Here is a 23930-nt window from a genome sequence, read left to right as displayed (position 1 = left end):
GGACGGGGTGGGGCGGACAGACCAAAACCAAATGACAAAGGACGAAAGACCGAGGGCAGACCGACCGCTGAATTTTTTGTCACCCTTAGCCTCTTTTTAGTAGTAAGAGATAAGAGATAGAGATGTATACCTAGTATTTTGGGAGGCCTTCGAATTTGGGGGCGGTGTGCGGTCGCACGGGCTAAACGGGCCCAAAAACGGGCCTGCGTGGGTTGGTACTTGGTAGTGCTGAACAGGTAGGAAAGCGAAAAAGTCCACAGCAAGATATTTGTAGATTGTTAAGTGGCAATGACAGATCATGGAGCTAATATAAGCAGTATATAAGCATGTAGGTTGTGGATTTAAAAAGAAAAAATAAAGAAAATATCCCTCGTGCTGGGTATCTTACTGCTAACAGGTAGACCTGATCATTCATATTTTTATGTTTGTTAAGTGAAAATGACAACGACAGATCACAGCGATGGATTGCAAAGGGAAACTCATGTAGGTTACATATAGTCAGCCGTACCCGCAAAAAAAAAAAATTTACTATAGTCAGCAGGCTGATCTATGGAGTAGAAACTCATGTAGTTAATGGGGAAAAGGAGAAAAAAAAATTTATCTCTCGGCTGGGTCCCTCACTCCCCCAGCCTAAACTCAGGTCAGTTATATCAAGATCCCATTATCTGTCCATAACAGCTGAAAGATATGAATAAATTCTCAGCCCTAATGAAGAGTGGTTCTATCTAGGTCAGACTAACATAGTTCTTCGATCAAATTATATACTGCCATCGACGGTTTCCGGCAGTATGCGCTCCTGCCGGGAGCACGCGAGGATCTGGTTGTACTTGTCGTCTGCCGGGACGGTGTCGGAGCCGACCATCCTGATCTGCACGCCGATCCGCCGCGCCGCCGGAGCGAGGTACGAGTGGTAATACCTGGTGACCAGGCCCCACACGGGGTTGCCCGGGTGGAGCAGGTACCGGAGCTGGAGGTGGGACGTGCTCTCCCTGGCCGGGAACAGCCGCCGGAGCTCGTCCCGGAACGCGGCGATCGTGTGCAGCGACGGCGCGAAGTAGAGGTCGCTGTACAGCAGGATCCAGTTCACCTTGCCGAGCGCGCGCTGGTGCTCGCCGCAGAAGAAGGGCCCGTCCGTCATCTGCCACCCCAGGCTCAGGTACACGTACGCCGGCACGGGCGGCGCCGCGGCCGCCGTCGCGTTGCTCGCCGGGTTGTCGTCGCCGTCCACGACGATCTTCTTCTTGCGGAGGAGGCGCGTGTACGACTGCTCCGGATTGTGGCCGAGCCCGAAGAGGTTGGCGACGGGGAAGTCCTCCAGCGGGAGCAGCCACGTCGTTCCCGGGAAGGGCTCGCAGAAGAGGTCGGCGGCGTCCGGCGGCATGGCCACGAGGAAGACGCGGCCGGTGAGGAGCGCGTAGAGGAAGCCGCTGACCATGGAGAGCATGCGGTTGCCGAGGCCGTCGATGGGGAGCCACACGATGTACCTGCACTCCACGCCTGCCTCGTCGGCGCTGCGGCCGGACCGGAGCTGCTCGACGGACCTGGCGTAGAGCGGCGTGCCGGGGGCGCACCTCCGGTGGCGGGCCTCGTAGGCGCGCAGCTTGTGCAGGAGGTGCGGCGACGGCGCGTAGGGGAAGTGCTTGTAGTACCTCGACAGGAGGTGACGGCTCCGGCACGAGTCGCCGTCCATGCCGGGCGCGAGCAGGCCGCCGAGGAGCTCGTCGTGACCATGAGAGGCGTTCGTGAACATAAAACCTTAAAATATTGAAATGGAGATTTAATTTGTCAAAAATTTGAAATGGAGATTTGTTTGCGTATATGCATACAGCACATGCACGGACGGGGATGAGATGGAAACGAATGCCGACCTCCTCCATTGTTGATGGCGACGAGCTTGGCGCTGGCGATCTCCCAGACCGCCGACGCGCTCTCCCGGCCGAGGACGAAGAATGCGAGGAGCGCCATCAGGCTGACGACGAGCAGCACCCGGCGGCGCCTCGCCGGCGTCGTCCACGCCTCCGCCACCAGCTCTGGCATGCGGGCACTAGCGCCGCCGCTCGTAGTAGTAATCTCCATGGATGATCTCCGGTTGTCTACTCCACCTCGCTCTGTGATCGGCGGCGGACCATGATGGCTTTAATATATATGTGTAGGGTCGACGACGTAGAACAAGTCGACGTCTTCAAACGTACGCCACGGCGCGGCACCTTTATGGATCTGGCAGCTTGCTGAATTGAGTCGAGCTAAACTAGAGCTAGTGAGCCCTTGTCCCGTTGACCCCCCAACTAAACTAGCTAGACCAAAACCCAAGTGCCACTGGTTTTTTGCACACACGCTTCGATAATCCCTGCTGCCAGCTTGCTATGGCCTGGCTTCTCGTGTTCGTGAGTCGCCATGAAGCTGCCTAGCAAAACATGACTCGCGGGAAACCGGCGCACAGGCGCTAGAGTGAGAGTCATGCACAGGCCAGTCACAACACATTCATGAAGAGCGACGGCAAGGGCGGCATCGTTCTTGCGCAGAGTGCTAGAGGTGTGGAGTCTCTAGTGTGGCCGGATTGTGTAAACTCCAATGCGGCTGCTAATCAACATCAGATAATTGCATCATATCGCAAGGAACGAGGAGATGGCATATAACCCGGCGCACAGTCATGGGGAGTCGTGAGGAACCTTGCAGGAAGAGTGTGTGTGTGTGTGTGTGTGTGTGTGTGTGTGTGTGTGTGTGTGTGTGTGTGTGTGTGTGTGTGTGTGTGTGTGTGTGTGTGTGTGTGTGACAACCCACCATAACATGCACATGGATTAACCCTAAGTGACTAGGGTCAAGAAAATAAAAAAGAGGAGATAAGAGAGAGAGGAGAAGAACAAAGAGAAGTCAAACTAAGTCAGATTTGGTCAAACTTTACCCAATTTGAAAAGTTTGGAAACCTTGGATGTCAAACTCTCTGAAGAGTATCAAACAACAGATTTCAACAAATACATCCAAAATTTTAAGTATGGAATTCAAATTTCATAAGAAATAAGTTGAATTTGAGAGGTCATATGAAATGACAAACATTACTATTTAGCAATGTTCAACAGCTCACAGTTTGAAATATTGCTAGGCAAGTCAACATTTGGTTTACATGAGAATACAGTACAATTCTGGTACTGTGCAGTGGAACTAAAGTTGAGGAGTTTGGAGGGTGATATATGTAAATTTGAGGTGCTCAAATTTTGAAAGAAATACCGGGTCAGCCCTGCATTGGAATATTTCCAAGTCTGGAATTACAGTGAAAATGGTCACTTTTGGAGCCAAACAAAGTGGCATTGCATGCAGTATCTTTGAATGAAAATAACCCCACTTCAAAGATGGTTTAATGTTCTATGCAAATATGTCACTTATTTACATGAAAAAGTTTAGCAAGCTAGTCAAATTTGAATTCAAAAAGGGGTAGTTTGAAAAAGCTTTGCTGAATATTCAGAAAAACAGCTTGAGCACTAGCTGTTCAGAGCAATAATTGTATAGGTTAGAGTCCAAACAAAAGTTGTAGAGAATTATCAAAACTAAAACTTTTATTCTTGGATATTTTGAAGTTCAATGGAAGAATTTGGAGAAAAATGCACTGCAAGAATCAGGTTCAGAAGAGTTCAGTCTGAAATTGATGTAAACAGCAATGTTCAGAGTCATTTTATGTGATGTTAGAGGCAAAACTTGAGGATCTGACTGAAAGGAAAAATGTAGCCAAATGTTAGGCCTACAAATTTTATGTTGGGAGTTTTTGATGTTTACATATGAAATCTGGAGATACTTGGACTTGAACGTGGCAGGTTAGAGTATATCGACTGAAAACTCGGCATTTTTGTCCTAAATTCAGCAAAACAGTGATTTTTAGAGCAAAATTTAAACAGTTTAGAGGCAGATTTGGGTAAAGTGGACAACATGAAAGTTGGAGAGAGATTCTCCACCTATAATTTCTCTTTTGGCCAATTTCCATGTTCAGTAAAGAAACAGCAAGCTCTCCTGTTTATCTTGCTCAGCATCTGCTGGTGAAGTATCATAATATGAAGTAATACAGCACGTGAATACTCTATTTTGAAGAAAAAAGAATATGTGAATCCTTTGAATTATGCTCATTTGATCTTAATTATTTCCTGTTATATTTTGCTCATTACTCTTCTTGTTAATTAGAATAATATGAAAGTCATATATGCAATCAGCAGTTGGTGAATCCTATATATTTGAAGTGTGGTCACTTGCTGTTGCTGTATGTCTTGCTTTTGGGCCAGGGGTTCTAGGGGGAAATGAGAAGGACAGTGAGATCGGTGGTTGTGAGCACTCTCATGACCACGGCATGGATGATGACGACAATGAGGCTACTGAGAGCGATGAGGATGATGATGATGATAACGATAGTGAAGCAACGGAGACACTACTACAAAAATCTATTTTGCGAGGCACTTGAAAAAGAGGTCGGAGGCGGGCGCGCTCCTGGCCCGCCTCGGTTAACCGTGGCCGGGCCACCGGCCGTACAACCACCTCGGTTAATACCTTAACCGAGGCGGGCAACTAACAAAAACCATCTCGGTTAATATAACTTAACCGAGGCGGTTGGGTTAAGAAAACCGCCTCTGTTAACAAGTTAACCGAGGCAGTGCATTGTTAATAAACTGCCTCGGTTAATTGTGATTAACCGAGGCATTTTTCTTAAATCAACCGCCTCGGTTAAGTCTGCTATATAAACAGCACCCCCTCTTCTTCCTTCCCGCGGCTCCTCCTCCATTTTTGGGTGTTTTGAGGTCAAAATATCCAAACTTAGCATTCTAGAGGGGGGAGGTTTTGCCTTTGGATTTGGTGGGGGAGGACACCTCAAAAGGTTGATTTCTAACTCCTCACCCTCTCATCTCCTCTCTTTCTACTTGTTTTGGATCTAGATCTAGATCTAAGGAGAGAAAAAGCTAGATCCGGATCGATCTGACTCTTGTATGTTCCTGTGTGCAGGGTCTCCTCATCATGAACAGGGCAGAGTGGATGTACAAGATACCGAGGGCTGGCAACGATCTGACTTTCCTGCGTCATATGACAAAATTTGTTGCCGTTGCGAAAAAGCATCGTACAAGTCTGGGAAGGGAGGGCACCATCTGTCCGTGCAATAGATGCAAGAACAATCTTGTCCAAGAAGATGGCGTGGTGAAATATCACCTGATCCGCTATGGTTTTGTCGACAATTACACCGTCTGGAAGTTTCACGGCGAAGTGGATTCGAGCGCTACCGGTGCATCAGAACGAAACTCGTCGACGACGACATCGTCGGTGAATGAACGCGGACAACAGCCTTCATCATCATCGGCAGCAAGAAAGGGCGGCGATACTGGGAATCGTGATTATGTCAAGATCAACGAACTTCTCCAAGACATGGCAGCCAATGATGGTGATGGGGATTGTGATGAGTAGAGTGATTTTTTGGGGCCCGAAGATGCAGAGATTTTTGAGAACCTTGCTAATCGCATGGACCAAGACGATGTTCTGTTTGGGAATCCGAAGTGGCTCAAGAATTTTAAAGAGACGAAGCAGGCGGCAATTGATCCGCTGTATAAGGACTGTCCGAAGCAATGGACGGCATTGCGTTTTAATCTCCAATTGCTGACACATACCCAGAGGGTAACAAGGTGCCTGCCAATACGTATCGAGCGAAGAAGATGATCCGGCCAGTGTCGATGAAACTTAAAAAGTTCCATGCGTGCAGTAACCACTGTATCCTGTATCGGGGCAAGTATGAGAACTTACAGAGCTTTCCGCATTGCGGCGCGAGTCGGTACAAGAGGAATGCTGGTTGTCGCGCCGACGTGGATGACGAGGGACCCAAGAGTAGGCAGAAGAAGAAGAAGACGGCCAAGCAGACCCCGGTGGTTCCTGAGGACGAGGAAGAAGAGGGCTACGTGAAGAGGAAAAGTCCTGCCTTGTCAGTGTGGTACCTCCCTATGATCGATCGCCTGCATGCGCTATTCGGGAACCCAGATGATGCCAAGCTGATGTTGTGGCATGCATCGGTGGAACGCATTAAGGGCGATGGCAAGCTACGACACCCCTCCGATGGCAAGTAGTGGAAAAGTTTCAATGCAAAGTACGCAAAGGAGTTTGGTGACGAGGTGAGGAATGTCAGGTTCACACTAAGTCCCGATGGGATGAATCCGTTCGATGACCTCAGCAGCACACACAGTACTTGGCCGGTCATCCTGACCATCTACAACCTACCTCCCTATCTATGCCTGAAACGTAGGTATCTTTTACTAACCATGCTTATTTCTAGCCCGAAGCAGCCAGGCAATGATATAGATGTGTTCCTGGAGCCACTCATGGAGGACATGAAGATGCTATGGGAAGATGGGGTAAAAATGATGGATGCGTTCGTAAAGAAGGAGTTCACTCTAAAAGCCATCATCGTTGTCACCATCACCGATTACCCTAACCTTTTTGCACTGACGGGGCAGATGAAAGGCAAGTCAGGTTGTGCAGTTTGCATTGACGGTACCTACTACACTTATCTTGCTGGATCGCAAAAATTGGTCTACATGAGGTATATGCTATTCCTCAGCAAAAAGCACAGGTACCGGGATCCTTTGATGAATCAGTTCTTCTTTGATAAAGAGGCGGAGCCTCAAACTGATGAGCCAGAGAAGATGAGTTATGGGCAAAATGTGTTTGAAATGGTGAAGGGCATAAATGTAGAGTTCGGAAAGAAAAAAGAAAGCTAAGGATGATGGGACCACGGCAAATAAGAAGAGGAAGCAGGATATGATGGAGGAGGAATAACCACCAGTTCCTTTCAAGAAGCAGTCTTATTTCTTCAAGTACCTGTCGTACTGGAAGGAGCTAGATACGCCCCATGCCGTCGACTGCATGCACCTTTCGAAGAATGTTTTTGAAAGCACTGCCGGTATCCTGCTAGACATGACGACTAAGACGAAGGATGGTCTGAAGCCACATCAGGATCTTGTGAACCAGGACATTAGGCCCGAACTTCATCCGACCCGAGCGGCGCCGAGCGGGAAAGTGGACCTTCCGGGCGCAAGCTACAACCTCATGACAGATGAGATCATGAGAAGAGGGTTGTGTGCCAGTGGCTTAGGGCTGTCAAGGTGCCGACTGGTTTCTCTTCGAACATCAAGAGTCTGGTCTCGATGAAGGACTTCACACTAACCAGCTTCAACGCACATGACTGCCACGTCATGCTCACGGTGTTCCTCCCAATTGTGATCTGGGCAATTGGTCCAGAGTACGTGAAGATGGTCATCACACATCTCAGTTACTTCTTCAACTGGATCACACAAAAGGTCATCGATGAAGCTGAGCTGCCAGGCATGAAACAATTCATCGCAGAGACGATTTGCCAGCTCGAGATGTGCTTCCCGCCGTCTTTCTTCGATATCATGCCACACTTGATGATGCACATGGTTGACCAGATTCAGGACCTCGGGCCTATATACCTGCACCAGATGTGGACGTACGAGAGGTTCATGTCGACACTAAATAGTTACGTCCATAACCGTGCTTACCCAGAGGGCTCTATGATCAAGGCATACACAATGGAGGAGGCCATTAATTGCTGCACCAGATATATCCGGGATGGAAATGCGATTGGGTTGCCCGTCCATCCGCACGAAGGCAGAACCTCAGGGATGGGGTGCACGGGGAGGAAAGTACGCACCGATGTAGAAGAAGAAATGCTGCAAGAAGCTCATCACAATGCCCTTAATCAGTTAGTTGTCATGGATAAGTGGGTTGAGAAGCATATGAAAGAGCTCCGTCGTGGTCGTGACGGACGCACAGAGGCTTGGGTACAGAGACAGCACAAGATCAATTTTACGATGTGGATCAAACATCAGGGAATACCTCGCTATGGCGAATCTGATGAGTCGAGGCTTGCGTATGGCCCATCTTCCCAAATCACCTCGTGGCAAGGGTACGACATTAATGGATACAGGTTTCACACGAAAGAGAAGGATAAGAAGAGCGCAGCATAGAACAGCGGGGTTCTATATGAGGGCATCGACGAGGCCACTGGGGACACCAAGGCATACTTTGGGCAGATGGAGCAGATATGGGAACTTGACTACGGCGGTGAACTACAGATACCCATCTTCCAGTGCCAGTGGGTCAAGCCAAATGCGGTTGTCGTGGATGAGTATGGGCTAACCACCGTGGAGCTTGGAAGTGTCGGGTACAAAGATGATCAGTGGGTACTAGCAAATCGCGTCGCTCAGGTAGCCTACTACCCGAAGCCCAGAGAAAGAAAGAAATATGTGGTTGTATCAGGAAAGCAGAGGATTGTGTGAGCTGATGGAGTGCAGAGCCCCGAGGAATACAACAACTACGCGGAGTTTTCGCTCTTTACCGATCATCCACAAAAGATCAAGCAAGTTGAGTCCCGCGTCAAAAAGACAAAGATGAAGCCATGGTACCGCCCGGATGGTGAGAAGAGGACAGTGCTAGCGTCTAAGCCAAAATGAGTTAGATTTAATAATTAATGTAATAATTAATGTACTGAGTTATTGAACTAGAGGTTCCCAGCCGTCGATTTTTGTAACTTATTATTGTAATGGATGAATTCACAGTTGAGTAATCAATTCTGGAGATAATTGGTCTCGAGAATGACAGGTTTTTTAAAAAGCTGAATATTCAGAAATTTTCTGCAAAATTTGGTGCCTTAAGATTATTTTATTTCAGAGTAAATTTAGAAAATGCTAGAGGCAAAATCAGCAAAAGTTACTGAAACCACATGTTAGAGGCCAAATCAAAACATCCTTAACACTATTTTTTCAAAATAAGGTTTGCAAATGTTAGAGGCCAAATCAGCAAAAGTTACTGAAACAAAAGTTGTCAAGAATTTTGAAACCTATAGCTTTGCTTTTTGGGGATTTTGAAGTGCAGTGCAAGAATTTGGAGAAAAATGCATGGCACCAAAGCCTTGGGATGAAATTCAGGGAAACTTAACCGAGGCAGGCAGCATACAGCGCCCGCCTCGTTTAATCTTAACGGAGGCGATTAGTTTAAACTGACCGCCTCGGTTAATCTTAACCGAGGCGGGCGGTATAAACTGACCGCCTCGATTAATCTTTTCTATATAAGGGCATCCTCCGCGCCGGCCCGTTTCAAACTCACCGGCCACCTCCTCTTTCACCCCGAAGGTCTGCCGCGCCGCCGCGCGAAACCCTAGCACCGCCGCCGTCGCACTCGACGCCCGCCGCTGGCCCCTCCCCCACCCCTGCGCCGCCCCTCCGCCACCCCTGCCCGTCCCTCCGCCGTCGCCTCCACCTCTGGTACGCCTCCCTCCACCTCCTCCTCCTCAGCCGCCCCCTCCGCTACCTCCTCCTCCTCGATTTGAGCGGGCGGCCGCGCCATGCCGCCGGCCGGCCGCGCCATGCCGCCGGCCGGCTGCACACCTGCGGGCTCGGCGCCGCTCGATTGGAGTGGCCGGCCGGCCCTGCACGCCTGCGGGCCCAGCACTGCCATGCCCATGGCCATGGCGACCATGGGCATGGCAGTGTAGCGGGTGCGGCAGAGACTTAGCATTATTTTCATGACCTGCGTTTTCGTTTTGATTATTATGCGAGTGAAAGTAGAAACAACATACTGTCTGACTGGCAAGGCTCCTGATCAAGGGCAGGAATAGGCGTTTTGTAATGTGAAAAGTACTTATATATTTCCATTTTCCATTCAAATCAAATATAAATGCATACTTTAAGTTACTTTTTCCAAATTAGACTGTCATCATAATGATCCGTCTCGATGTCAAAGCCAACTAGTTAAAAATGGGCCAATGGGCATTAGTTTTTACGCTTGACATCCATGACCTCATCTTTCGGTCCTGTATGCTTTCATGTTTTCTGGTTTGAGCAAATGATTGGCTTCAAGAAAAAGTAAGAACAAAACTGTGGTAACTGGTAGGTGAAAGTATCGGCACTGTTCCCTGATGTGTGCAAATAAAAGTGTTAACTGAAAATTAATATAGGATACTGGTTGCGTTCCAACAGTCCATGAACTGCTTGTGCAGTGAGGTATCTTCCAAGGGCATGCTCGTGGTTATACTACAAATATGGAATGCTCTACACATGGTTTGCAATGCAGGCTGCATAATCTGAAGAAAGGATAGCACCAGCTGCAACCAAGAAATGAAACTATGGTGCTGCCTGCAATAAATAAGATGCTGTGGCATGGTACATGTATCACCTTTGTAACGTAACATTGCATGATTGAAATGGTACATATTATTTCAAATGGAGTTTGAGTAGAGGCATCTGGAAATGTGTTTTAAGTGAAATTAAACACACTGTATTTCACTGTTCTCTTGGTGCTTGTGATTTGTTGGCTCAGTGCTACGAATGTATAGCTCAATTTATTTCCAGGGTAGTCTGGTCAGCTTTTTGCAGAACAAAAGAGAAACTGTAGTTTTTTCCACTCATCAGTGGGCCAAACTGTTTTCGAATTTGAGGCTGTCATCAATTTCTCATGTTTTAAGCAACAGAAAATAGCATGCCTGCATCCAAATTGTCCTTTTATTTGCACTAGAGGATCCTCCTTCATATTGTGTCCTTTCTGTATAATGAAGTTTCTTGCAACAACCTTTACTTATTGCGATGCAAACAAACCTGTTGCTTGCCAACACATACTGTAGTATTTTTATACGGAGATCCTCGGACAAAACAATCGCAAACACAGAAGGTTGCTTCTGAATGCTTCCTTCCTGCAATCCATTCTATTCTTATGATATGATGTTATGCCATCACTGTTTCTGCTATCATTAAGTAACTACATCTAAAATCCTAAAGCACTGGTAGGATTCTTTCCTTTTGCTTGGGATCCCCTGAATCTATGAGCTATGAAAGTTTATGTTTTGAATTTTGATTTACTTCTGCCACTGGTTGCTGGTTTTGCTTAATTGCTTTTGAAATAAAATGTTGGGCCATGTGTCCAGGCTACATCACATAATTGTTGGATTTAAGGCCTATAATCTTAGCTAGGTGCTAACATATTTTGCATGTCTAACAATTGCTTTCATTAGCTGCAGATCCTATATTAAAATTCAGGATAGTGCTCTATGTTAACAGAGCATAGAGCACTGCAGTGTTAACTGAAAATTGAGATTATTTTCTGAACCAGATTGTTATCTGTTAGTTTATAGCATAGCACTGACCCTGTTTAGTGTTTGAACTAGATTGATCATCTTCAATTGTATTTGCCTTGTTACAAATAAAAGTGGCGATAGATAACTCTCTAGCATGAATTGAGATTAATCAAACAGGTTTAATTGTATTTGCCTTGTTACAAATACGGAACTAATTTAGTTGTAAATTTAGATGCTATAGATGTAAATTAATTTGAATAATTTATTTAGTTTCAATCGAATTCAGCGATCGAGCTTGTAAATTACTGCACTTGTACACTATTTTTAATCTAGTAGCTACTGAATGACAAGTTAAGTAATCTTAATTGAATTAGTACCTGAATCATGTGTACCTTTTTCAATAGTTTTTTGCTTTTTGTATTGGTAGTACTAAGCTTTATATAATCAACTGTTTTTTTGGTACAACTATCTGAATTAAAAACTTTATAGAAAATAAAGCAATGGCGGGCGAGCCTATTGAAGAATGACGCCAGCCGAGCCCGGCTCCTAGTGATGATGGAAGCTCGTCGTCAGACGAGAGCACTTCATACGAGGAGGAGGTGCTAACACCACCTATCGAGAAGAAATGTTGTACGGAGGAAGACAAAGATCCGAACTATAGTCCTACGCCAGATCGTCGTCCTTCAACACGAAAATCTCGGACCGAGGCACGAGATGCAGCAGATGATGAGGATCGCGTGAGTAAATATCGAATATATACACCCGGAGCATCTGATGGCGGCCTTCTCGCTTATGTATAAAACTAATGTGAATTCTTGTCCTCGACAGCTGCCGGCGGTGCCTTTGCGTTTGGAGTACTCTGAAGAGACGGAAGAACAACCGGAGGAATGTGGGTCCGATCCCACCCCGAGCACATCAGCCAAAACTGCCGCCAGTGCCAAGAGTAGTGAGAAGAAGAGGGGCCAACACGGGAGGCATAAGATTCACGACACGGTGCATGTCATTCGCAAGATAGGGCCACATGGAGAGCCCTTGGAGCCAGAAGAAGTCATCGGCGTCTTCAGCAATCAGTGCTCCTGTATAGTTAGGCGGTACGTGCCGATCACATATTCAGATTGGAGGAAAGTCCCTGCAGCCTTGAAGGGTGTCGTCTGGGGAGAGATGAAGTGACGGTTTATATACCCAGAGGACCAATTTGATGAAGAACTGTGCAAGCGCCATGCTTTGTTTATTGCAGGCAAAGCGCTTCGCAACTTGAGGTCGCACCTCAATAGGCACTACGTGCAGGAAGGGAAGACACCCTACAAAGACTACAACTTCATCACTCATGAGATCTGGGAAGAGTTTGTTGAAAAGATGAGTACCAATGAAGTAAAGGTCAAGGGCCAGCAGTACTCTGAGCGCGCAAAGAAGAACGTGCTACCCCACCACCTGGGCATGACAGGGTACGCCGCTAAGAGGAAGAAGTGGCGAAAGGAGGAAATGGGGGCAGCTGTAGCCGGGCCGGAGAATCCATTCGAAGGGGTCGAAGAAAGGGGACGTGACTACTTCTATGCCCGTCGGCCTAAGAAACTAAAAGAGGGCAGGGCCAAGTATAATAAGCCAAAGGCTGAGGAAGCAGAGAAGGCTTTGATTGCAGTCAGTGCGGCCAAGCAATAGGGGAAGTTCAAACCAATCGGTCAGCACGACTTGCTGACAGAGGCCCTAGGTAACCCCGAGCACTGTGGCTGCGTGAGGGGCGTATCCTCGAGACATAGCTGGAAGAATGTGGACTCATGGCAATCCGACGCCGCCTCGCACTACACGAGGCTGAGATACAAGGAAGGCCTCATCCAGAAAGGCATAGATGATTTAATGAAAGACATTGCCATGGGGACGATACAAGAGGCCTTCATGAGCAACGACCCCAAGATGGTGGAGCTGAGGACGCAGTTGTTCCTACAGGCTGGCGTGTTGCCACAACAAGGTACCTCACAACCCCAATGGTACCCAGCCGATGAGATCACAGAGGAAACATTGGCCACCCTCCAAATGCCCTTTGGTAGGACGAGGAGGAAGAAGGATATAGCACAGGGATTAGTACAGCCGCCAAACTCTGAAGACAGGTATAACGGGCAGCCTATCCCGCCCAAATACGCCCTTGTGCACCTGGCGTGGGCGGCAAATGAACACGAAAGGGATGAACTTGACTATCCCACTGAAGAAGGAACCACAACCATCGGTCGTGCTCTTGGCTTCGCGTGCTATGGAACAAGGCAGATATTGTCTTAATTGAGAAGCCGGCGTCAAAACTAGCGCAACGGTCGCCATCTCCCCCTAGTAGCCCAGGTGACGACGACAATGCTGGTGGCTCAGGTGGCAGTCCTCGACATAGCCCGCCCCCCGAGATACAGGTGGTGCACCGGGCAACAAAACACCGCCACCAAGTGGTCAAAAGGGCCCCAGGCAATGTCCTCCTGCGCCGAAGAAGCCTACAGAAGAAGATGACGACAAACCGGCCCACCTCACTACAGAGCAATGGGCCGCGTACCAAATAGCAGAAGAATTCACCTACACAACGGCGTTTGATAGGTACACAATGACAAATTTGACTATGATTGTCTTATAATCGTTGTCTTCAAATTTATTCAAAAATATTTTCTTATAATTATTGTTGAAATTACAGGGAACCAACACCGCCGGAAGTCTGGCCCCTTTTTCCTGATTGTCCTGATAACTTCGAGCATGGAAAGTTTATGTTGACCTTGGGCCAGCTCGTCCAGGAGGAGTCATGGGAGGTTCGGAGGTTTCATCTATGGTACATGCATGCTGCGAAGTTAGGCATGGGGGAATTCATTGTCAGGGCCCGAAGGAGTACTTCCACTTGGAAAATGACTGTATTTTCACCGTCGACTTCCATGACATGCATAGGCTGCTGCGGCGCAAGGAGCTCAACGTCGCGCAAGTCACCCTTTATGCCCTGTAAGTGAATATACCTGTCCATCGATAATGGTACGCTCATTACGATCAGACTAACAATGACATGACGACGATTTGCATTGTGCTTTGCAGGATGCAATCATATGCTTCCCAGCAATTAGGGGATAATATTACCTTCCTATCTCCTATGCATATTACCCAAAGGGCCATTACTGGTCACGATGTATCGGACACGCACCCAAGGCTAGTGAATTTGACTCTGCTGCAGCAAGTAGAGGTCCGAGTTAAAATGCGAGGCGAGATCATGTATAGAAAAGGACAATACATCTTAAGCGCCATGAAGAAGGTCGAAGACGATGGGTGTATTCTTGCCGCGCACCAATTCGGGTAAGTTAAAATGATACTTGCAATAGCTACTGGACTGGGTTCACCGTTTCTCATGTTTTAAGTATTGAGATTTATATTGTTTCAATTGTGTAGCGGGGGACTCGTGGGCCACTGGGTTGTATTTGTCATATATCCTCAGGATGGAAAGGCGGTCCTATTCGACTCCTTGCGCCATACGAACAAGGAGGCATATAAGGATTTCGAATACTGTTTGCAATAGTAAGTGACGACATAATTTCTTATGCACTCTAAATATATTGAATTTGTTGTTGACACTAGTGGTTCGCATACAGTGCTTACAGGAAATACGTGGAAGACCCCGACTGCTATGATCGGAGGTCCGAGAGCAAGAAGCAGAAGTATGGCACAAAACTGCGTCTGAGACGAGATTTCCCGGTACGTATGAAGATACTTATGTGCTATTACATCGTGCGTGCAATCTTTGTGTCCTAATGACTGTCTTACATGAATACAGTGCGCGAAGCAACCTACAAACTCAATATTGTGTGGATATTATGCTTGTGAGTTTCTCAAGACTTGCGGAAGTTACAACAGAAGCTGGCGACAGCTCAAAAAATCCATAGGATGGTGGCGCAAGTCAAGGGTGGACAGGACAAGCATCAGCTAAACAGTATCTGATATTTGTAAGTTTGTCACTGACAAATGTTGTCATGTTGGGGGTTTCTGCTTCTATAACGAGAGTGAGCTAGCAACGGACGACAAGTTCGTGAGGCTACGCAACTGGAGAACCCAACTCAACATGAACAACTACAAGTTGCCGGATCTCGATTAGGTGCCATAGCTTCTGTAATCATTTGAACATGTACTCTGATGTTGAATCGATGTACTGTATTTGTGAATGGATGTAATATATTTCATGAACATGTACTATGCAACTCGGATCGACACATTCATAGATGTAATCACGTTTGAACATGTACACTGTTGTTTTCAAATTCGATTTGAAAATCAAAATCAAATATGCTTTTTTTATTATGAAAAATCTTAACCGAGGCGGTCAATTTACATTTGTCCGCTGGGTAAAAAGTATTAACCGAGGCGATCACTCAGCAACCAACCGCCTCTGTTAACCAGTATTAACAGAGGCGGTTGTCTTAAGCTAACCGCCTCGGTTAAGCTATTAACCGAGGCGGTTACCTGACCGCCTCCGTAAAAGCCTCATTAACCGTGGCGTCTAGTCCGAGGCGGTTGCCCCGCCCGCCCCGGGAAAGCGTTTTTGTCCGCCTCCAAAATGATTTCTGTAGTAGTGAGAGTGATGCTGATGACGACAACGACAATAATGCTACGGAGAGTGACGAGGATGATGGGGATGGTGTCGAAGCTTACTTGACTTCTCTTCTCTTTTTGATGCTTGGTGCCAGTGGGGGAGAATTACCATAGAAGGAGAATTATGATAATCGTCTTGGCTGTCCTGGGTCTGGCTGCTATCGGCTTAACGTGGCATGACAAAACAGAACATCAGCGCATCGTATATATATTCTACTTATCAATCTTATTCGTGTATGGACATTTAAGACTCATGTAATAGTGCTAAGATGACCATATAGCGGTTGGGTTAGGCTTAAGGCGTCTGTGAACTTTGTGCGGGACTTGGTACTATTCATGGTTATTTGTGTGATGTCATGTTGGGTTTTTTTTATTGGTAATTTGGTATATCTTGTCACATGCATCACGGATATTATGTTCATGCATTTTGTGGCACCAATGGATGCAACGATATTCATTTTTTATCCTTTGCATTCCGTATGTCAGTCACGGACCACAGCAGGGTTAGAACTCAGAATGACTGCGTGGCTGAATGTATGGTTCACATTCTCTAAGAGACTAAGATACTATTTTTCAGACTCTCTTTTTTTATAAGATACTAGTTTTCAGACTTTGTGGCCCTTGAAACATTCTCTAATCATGTAATGTAACAATGGGGTCACAATTGCAACACTGATCTACTGAATCAGTCTTTTTTTTTTGTGTGCCATGACGATGCAAAAACTGGTTGTGCAAGACAAGAAAAATCAAATTGAGCAGTCTATTTGGTGAGCTACTGCTTCTCAGTGCGCTTTTTAGTCTTTAACGCTGCCGGACATCTCTCTTAGTCCTCATCAATCTCCATAATCGAAGTGATATATACTCAAAAAAGTCCTTTTTAATTATGGTATGTTCACTTGATCTGAATTGTTTTCTTCTAATTTCTGGGCAAGTTGGGCTAGAACAGGCGAGCAGCAGCAGGCATAGGCCAGGAGAGGCTACGTCCCTGGCCCCACTGGCAGAGACGTTCTCAAGCCCTCAACCTGACCCTACTTTGAGACCGTTCAGCTTGTCTTGTTTTGGCTTGTCTCGATTTATTTCGATTTATTTTTTTAGTACTATTTATTCTACCAGTCCTACACTATTTATGCGGTCAGCGGTAGAGGCTCTTCATCTCCTGTCGTCAGCTCCTCGCATTTCACTTTCCCCAATCCAGCAGCCAAACCCTCGGTCCGCAACGCCCCCGCCTCCGCCTCCGCCCCCGCCCCGCCGCGCCGCCGCGAGGCAGGATGGCTTCGGCGCCGGCGCTGCTGGACGATCTCACCGAGGAGATCTTCCTCCGCATCCACCCTGCTGACGCCGCGACCCTCGTCCGCGCCGCCCTCGTCTGCAGGCGCTGGTGCCGCCTCATCGCGGCCCCCGGCTTCCGCCGCAGGTTCCGCGAGTTCCACCGCGCGCCCCACATGCTCGGCTTCTCCTGCAACATCGACTCGGGCAGCTTCTATAGCCTGCCCTCTACCGTCGCCCGCTTCGTCCGCACCTGCTCCTGCCTGAAGCGCGTCGACATGGAAAGCTCGCGCGTGATCGACACACGCCACGGCCGCGTCCTCCTCGTCTGGGAGTCGGACCGGGGGAACAAGTACTTGTTCGTCTGGGACCCCATCGGGAAGGAGGAACATAAATTGCCCTGGATTTTCTGGTACCCGGACAGCTGGAACGCGGCCGTGTTCTGCACCGCTGCCGGCTGCGACCACCTGGACTGCCACGGCAAACCCTTCGCCGTGTTCTTCGTGGCCACAAGCCACACAGGGATTTTCAACTTCGTCTACTCATCGGAGACTGGTTCGTGGAGTGACGCATCAGATCCTTTTGCTCAACAAACCGATGACGCTTTGGTGTTGGAGCCCAGCGCCCTTGTGGGGAATGAACTCTACTTCCTGCTTCAGACAAAGACCCAAATCCTGAAGTGCAACATTAGCACAAGGGAAATGCATATGATTCACCTACCACCATCTGCTTGCTTCTCAGAGCGGCGCATCGTGCTCATGGCTACGGACGACAGGCGACTGGGGTTCGCCACCGTGTCTGGTTCTAATCTCTGCCTGTGGTCGAGAGAGGTTGCTTCTGACAAAGATGCAGGATGGGCACAGAAGAGAGCCATTGACCTGAAAACACTGCTCCCTGATGGTGCCCTCGTAATGCCACCTGATGTTGCTGGCTTCGCGGAGGGCATTGGTTTCATTTTTATGGAAACAAATTATGGACACTTCAGAATTGATCTAAAGTCTAGCTATGTGAAGAAGCTCCGCACTGTCAATGGTGTTTCCATCATTTTCCCCTACATGAGCTTCCACACCCCAGGTACTAGCCTCATATCCCTTGTCTCTCTATCTTTAGCCCAGCACAGCTGTGCTTATTTGTGATCAAAATCAATTAGATTATGAAACCAGAGTATCACAATTTCATACAAAAACTGTGTTTCTCTGACATAGATACGGACCGAATTTCATATTGGCTAGATATGCCTAAGAATTTATTAATCTATTTCAACTGTTATGGGCAGATGATAGGATATTGATAACTGATCTGAATTTAGGCTTGGGCCAGTAATGTACCCAGAAGGAGATACTGTTTCTTTAATGAAAAGCCATTACCTAGATGGTTTTTTACAACATATATCAGCCTCCCGACAATCTTTAACCTTTTACATTCCTTCTCTTTGATTTATCATTGTCACTTAACAAAAAAAAATTGATGCTTGTATTTAACACAAACAGAAGGGTGTTAATGATCTGGTGTAGTTGTTACCAGTAAGGTATCCAGCAGGAGAGATCTATTTTCCTTTTTAAAGTCATAACCTACATGTGCTTCTACACTGTATATATTAGCATCCATGATCTGTCATTGCCACTAGATAATATAGAAATATAGATAATTGTATTTGTACTAAACAGAGAGGTGTTTCTTTCGTGAGTTCAGTCCAAATTCTCTTATTTATCAAGCGTGGCTGTTGCCTGACAGCTGTGGTTTGTTTGCCTGTTCTGTAAGCCAATAATTCATTTGTTCTGTGTCTAGTTAGAATTTTGAAGCAAATAATCATTGAGGAGAAATTTGTTCCCAACAAGCTGATGTCATGTTCAAAATTTCTGTATTCCTGCAGCGCTGGGAGCAGCAGCAGCCTCTACAGGTGAGGGACCAAGTACTTGTTTTTCAAGTGCAGCAAATGCTTAAAGTGCTGATCTGTAGGCTTCTCAGCCCAAGTGGAAATTGGGTTGTGGTCCCTTGGTAATGGTTACTAGTGTAAGCTTTATGATGTGAGAGTTATTTAACATCAGTAAAACTAGTTCTAGTCTTAATTTGCTGGCCTTTTAGGGTTATGTCTTTTCTTTAAGAAACCGGTATCTCCCAAATTTAGTAGCTTGTCCATTAGCCTTATCTGTAAGCTGGCTATCACAGCCCTGCATGCACCCAATCTACGTGCATTTTCTGAATTTCAGCTTGCACCAAACCCTGGGGTGGATATTGTTCCTTCTATATTAAAATATGTATGCTGAAGTGGATGGCAATTTACAGTTAAAATGCTGCTGCTGCAAGACTGAATACTGATATTTTACTCTTGAGTAGTCTCACTGTCAGAAGAAAGTATAGTTGAAAGGGCAGCTGCATGCCAGCACTGATAGGGCTGTACGATTAGAGATCTGAGAGGTTCAGGAGAAAGAGAAACACCCATACCTCGTTTGAAAAAGGAAAAAATTTCCTTACGCAATGCGCGGATATTGATATTTGAATTGACCACATTTTTGTAGTAGGTAAATTAGGAAAAAGTCTATATCACCCCCTCATCTATGGGAGGTGGACTACATAACCCCTCAACCTATAAAAAGGTCTATATCACCCCCTAAACTTTTCAAAATCGGTCAAATTACCCCTAAAGCAGTTTCGAAAAATCATAGTAAATCACAGAAAAATCATAAAATGAAAAATCCAATTGTGTTGGACTCCAAATGAGTAGATCTACACAGTGAATATATAATATGATATGCTTTAGTATATTTTTTTGCTGTAGCTTTAGATTTATGCTTTTCTTCATAGTTGTAAAAAAATGTACTGAAGCATACCATATTATATGTGCACTGTATAGATCTACTCATTTGAAGTCTAACACAATTGGATTTTTCATTTTATGATTTTTCTATGATTTACTATGATTTTTTAAAACTCCTTTAGAGGGGTAATTTAACCGGTTTTGGAAAGTTCAGGAGGTGATATAGACCGTTTTATAGGTTGGGGGGTTATGTAGTCCACTCCCATAGTTGAGGGGGTGATATAGACTTTTTCCGGTAAATTATAGAACCCTGGCGACCTCTTGAGTAGCAACCTCAGAACAACGGACTCTAGAACTTCATGGTAGCTTTGTTCTCCAAAATTTGAAGTTTGTTTTCAGATGTTAGAAGGTACAACCATGAATTGACTGATGATTAATTCATGAATTGCCTGATGATTAATTAGGAGCCAGGTTGGTCTGATCAGACATACATACAGTTCAGATATTGTTGGATCATATTCTGTCCCTAATGCCCAGGTATTATTTTGAGATAGTGCAGTGGACATGCGAAGTGTTTGGCAAGCAGGTAGTTGACACTGTGAAAAGCACACCATTGTGAGTGAAATGTTAAATGCTGGTTGGCAATGTCCGATGTTCTGTTGGTGTGGGGGAATACCCATGTCAATATGGAATGGAACAAAATCTCAGTGGAACCTTCAGTCCCTGCAACTGAAATCTTGAAGCTGAGGCAGTAGCAGAGAAGAAGAGTTTATGCTGTTAACTTCACCAATTGCATCATGCCAGTAACTAACCTGCTACTTGAAAAAAAAAACAATTTGAACGTGGCTGAGGCAGCAGTGGAGAAAGTTCTGAAGCATGAGGAAGAAAGAATTGATCATCTGTTCCCAGGCGTGCTTTTCTGATTCTCATTGATTAGATTCAGTTATTTCTTTCCTCGAGCAGATGGTTGATTGGTCAATACATCTGACTATATTATCTTTCTCTCGCCATCGCAATTGAAATATTTTGTACTTTTCGCCGATTCATCGCCGTCTCGCCGCGCCGCCGCAGCCGCCATGACACAACGCCGCCCGCCCCTCATGCCGTTGACATGGGCCGGGGAGATACACCAAGACGGTGGACATGGGTTTGACAAAAAGGAAAAGAACAGATTGGGCCAAGAAGAACACGTGCGCATGAAAGCCCACGCACGTGCCGGCAAGTATCTTATATATAGCTGTCCGTTCGGGGATCAGGATCATTCGTAGGCCGCCTATCCGTTCCCCCGATCGCCGTCGCCGCCGGCCGCCATGGGGGTGGTAGTCACCAGAGCCGCGAGGAAGAGGAGGCTGGAGGAAGAGGAGCGCCTCAGGGACCACATCAGCGGCCTCCCCGACGCCGTTCTCGGCGAGATCGTCTCGCTTCTCCCCACCAAGGAGGGCGCCCGCACGCAGGCCCTCTCCTCCCGGTGGCGCCACATCTGGGCCTCCGCTTCTCTCCCCCTCCTGGACCTCCGCGGCGAGAGCATCACCTCCGACGAGGTCTCCCGCATCCTCTCCTCGCACCGTGGCCCCGTCCGCCGCTTCTTCGTCCGCGTCGTACCACGCGAGGGCGGCGCCGCGACACTGGACGGCTGGCTCCGGTCCCCCGCCCTCAACAACCTCCACGAGCTCGACTTCCACCTGAGCTTTCCGCACCCGCCGCCGCTGCCCGAGCCGGCGCGCCGCTTCGCCCCCACTCTCCGCGCCGCCAGCTTCGGCGGCTGCAGCTTCTCGGACGGGGACGCCACCGCCGGCGCGCTCCACCTGCCGCTCCTCAAGCAGCTCAGCCTTGTGAACGCCAGGATCTCGGCGGGCTCTCTCCACGCGCTGATCGCCGGCTGCCCTGTCCTGGAGAGCTTGCTTCTGGTCGAGAACCTTGGCTGCCCGCGAACCCAGATCGTGTCCCCTAGCCTCAGGAGCATCGCGGTGTGTTCTGGTTCGGGAGGCCAGCTCAGGCTGCAGCGCCTCATCATCGAGGATGCCCCATGTCTGGAAAGGTTGCTGTTCTTCAGAGATAAGGAGGACATGGACATCTCGGTGATTTCGGCGCCGAGGTTGGCGATTTTGGGGAAACTGACTAGCAACTTCCTGAGACTCCAGTTTGGCACCACCACCAGTCTTTCAGAAGGTACCGGCAATGGCTCTAGCTTAGGTTCTAACATTCAGCTTCATGGGGGAAAGAAAAATGCATGGCGTCTTAAATACCGGAATCTTATTGGAACCCTTGACATCCATCTGAAGGAAATTGTGTTGGCAGGCTATCTTGGGAACAAGTCGCATGTTAACTTTGCCAAGTTCTTCATGTCGAAAGCTAGAGTGCTGGAGTCAGTGACGCTTGAGTTACTATTAGAAGAAGATGGAAATAGGACGATTAGCAGCGCGTGGGTTGAAACACAACGTAGGCTCCTCCAGATCAACAAGAGGGCGAGGCATGTGCAGTTCGATTTTGTACCTCGTAACATGTCCATTAGCAGGTCACTTAGCGATCGTTGTGAGCGAAAGCAACTACATGATTTGTCAGCGGCCGACCCCTTTGAAAGCTTTCGCTAGCAATTAGGTCTCTATTCCGTTCCGATCCATGGGTCGTTAGGCTATACTGTTTTCCCGGACTTGATCGATCAGTCACTTGCTTAAAGTGTATTTGACTTTTTTGTTATCTATTTTTCTAGAGTAATTTTATTTGTTAAGAGATTTATTTCATTCTAGCCAGAGAAGTGCTCTTTGCGATGTCCATTGTTAGTTTCCATCTGGTTGTGACAAGAATGATTGGATTTGCATATATATGCCCCCAATGCAATCATTGTCACAAAAAAAATGTCACTTTTTTTTCGAGGGCACCAAAAAAAATGTCACTGTGCAAGTAATCTGAATTTTTTTTTGAGGGTCAACGGGGGGAGAGCATCCCCACGTGAATCATTTCATTGTGACCCTTAACGGCCCGCATGATAATCAAAATTTTACACCATTTGCCTAGCATAAGGCGATTTAGTAATCTGAATTTGGACATGTTAGTTTCGAACTTTGATCTATGCAAGATACCTCGTGAAGTCCCGCATATCTTCTTGCTCCGGGCTCCTACATACTAAATGGCGGACAGTTTTTAGCAATTTTTTTAACAGTAAATTTCATTGTTTCAGGTAATATAACCCTAATGCTCTTCCATATTTTGCTTGGAATGGATCAAAATTGTTTCTTTATACGCGCAGGTGCAAAGGAATCTGATCGACTTTGTGGAGTCAAAAACACAGTTTGCGTTTTAATTTGTTTTGGTATTTGTTGATTGGCTGGGTTTTACTCAAACAGAGACTCCGATTGCACTGGGCCAAAAAATGGACTGGACCAAGAACGTGCGCAGAAGCCCACGAGCCGGCAACTATATTGGCAGGTCCGCCTGGCCATTCGTGACTGCGTGCTTGACGCGCCTCGAGTTCCCGTTCGCACACTTCGATCACCACCGGCCGCCGCGCTTGCTCCATGGGAGTGGCCACCAGAGTCAACAAGAGGAGACGGGAGAAGATACCGAAGAGTGCCTTGACTGCATCAGCGAAGTCCCCTACTTGATCAGTGATAACAATGGCTGCCCTCGATCGAGTCCAAATTGTGAGAACCGTCCAATTTGATACTATTTTAAACGAACCGCCGGTCATTATCACCCAGATGAGAGTTAACACGTGCTTGCCGTAGAGCGTGCCACGTGTTATCCCACATCTAGAGACACGAATAACCGACACGTCATTCATTCAAAATAATATCAAATCCGGTAGTCCCGGTATGTGCTCCAACATACGCCCAGAATCAGCATATGCACATACCGTATACAATCGAATACATAGCCAACAATCCACAAAGAGCAGTTATATAAAACCAGAGTTCGAGACTTAATATTACAAGTTCAATATAGGTGGGTTTCAAGCTTCACTTTACAAGCCTTGGGCTCACGCGAGTCATATTAAACAGAGATTTAGAGCTTATTGAAAATACATGCTCTCCCGAAGCTCAGCTACGATAAAACTTACTTAAGATGATGATGCATTGCTCAAGGACATCACCACAGCAGCAACAGCCTACTCTTCCCCCGCATTAGGATCAGCGGGGTAGAAATGGCCGAACACCACTTCGGGCTCACCTGCAACTAGGTTTAGAAAGCAACCTGAGTACAAAAGGTACTCGC

General features: G+C 47.0%; 2 protein-coding genes across 4 annotated transcripts; one reads left to right on the top strand and one right to left on the bottom strand.

The window, feature by feature from the left end:
• Positions 1 to 757: 757 nt before the first annotated feature.
• LOC120659248 (galactoside 2-alpha-L-fucosyltransferase-like) lies at positions 758 to 2037 on the bottom strand. Its single transcript, XM_039937330.1, has 2 exons — positions 1869 to 2037; positions 758 to 1755 (listed from the first exon to the last, which is right to left on the bottom strand). Exons 1-2 carry the CDS (start codon positions 2035 to 2037, stop codon positions 758 to 760), a joined length of 1167 nt encoding a protein of 388 aa, XP_039793264.1.
• Positions 2038 to 16896: 14859 nt separating this feature from the next.
• LOC120660472 lies at positions 16897 to 20696 on the top strand. Of its 3 annotated transcripts, none has more exons than XM_039939019.1 (3): positions 16897 to 18034; positions 18749 to 18860; positions 20183 to 20696. In XM_039939019.1, exons 1-3 carry the CDS (start codon positions 16963 to 16965, stop codon positions 20265 to 20267), a joined length of 1269 nt encoding a protein of 422 aa, XP_039794953.1. In that variant the 5' UTR covers positions 16897 to 16962; the 3' UTR covers positions 20268 to 20696. The 3 variants fall into 3 exon arrangements, with proteins under 3 accessions (XP_039794953.1, XP_039794966.1, XP_039794960.1); XM_039939032.1 differs by having other exon boundaries at positions 16900 to 18034; positions 18834 to 18860; positions 20183 to 20695; XM_039939026.1 differs by lacking the exon at positions 20183 to 20696 and having other exon boundaries at positions 16904 to 18034; positions 18834 to 19279.
• Positions 20697 to 23930: the final 3234 nt, after the last annotated feature.

The sequence above is a fragment of the Panicum virgatum genome, chromosome 2K (genome assembly GCF_016808335.1).
Source record: "Panicum virgatum strain AP13 chromosome 2K, P.virgatum_v5, whole genome shotgun sequence".
Taxonomy (NCBI): domain Eukaryota; kingdom Viridiplantae; phylum Streptophyta; class Magnoliopsida; order Poales; family Poaceae; genus Panicum; species Panicum virgatum.
This window is presented reverse-complemented; position numbering and strand designations above follow the sequence as displayed.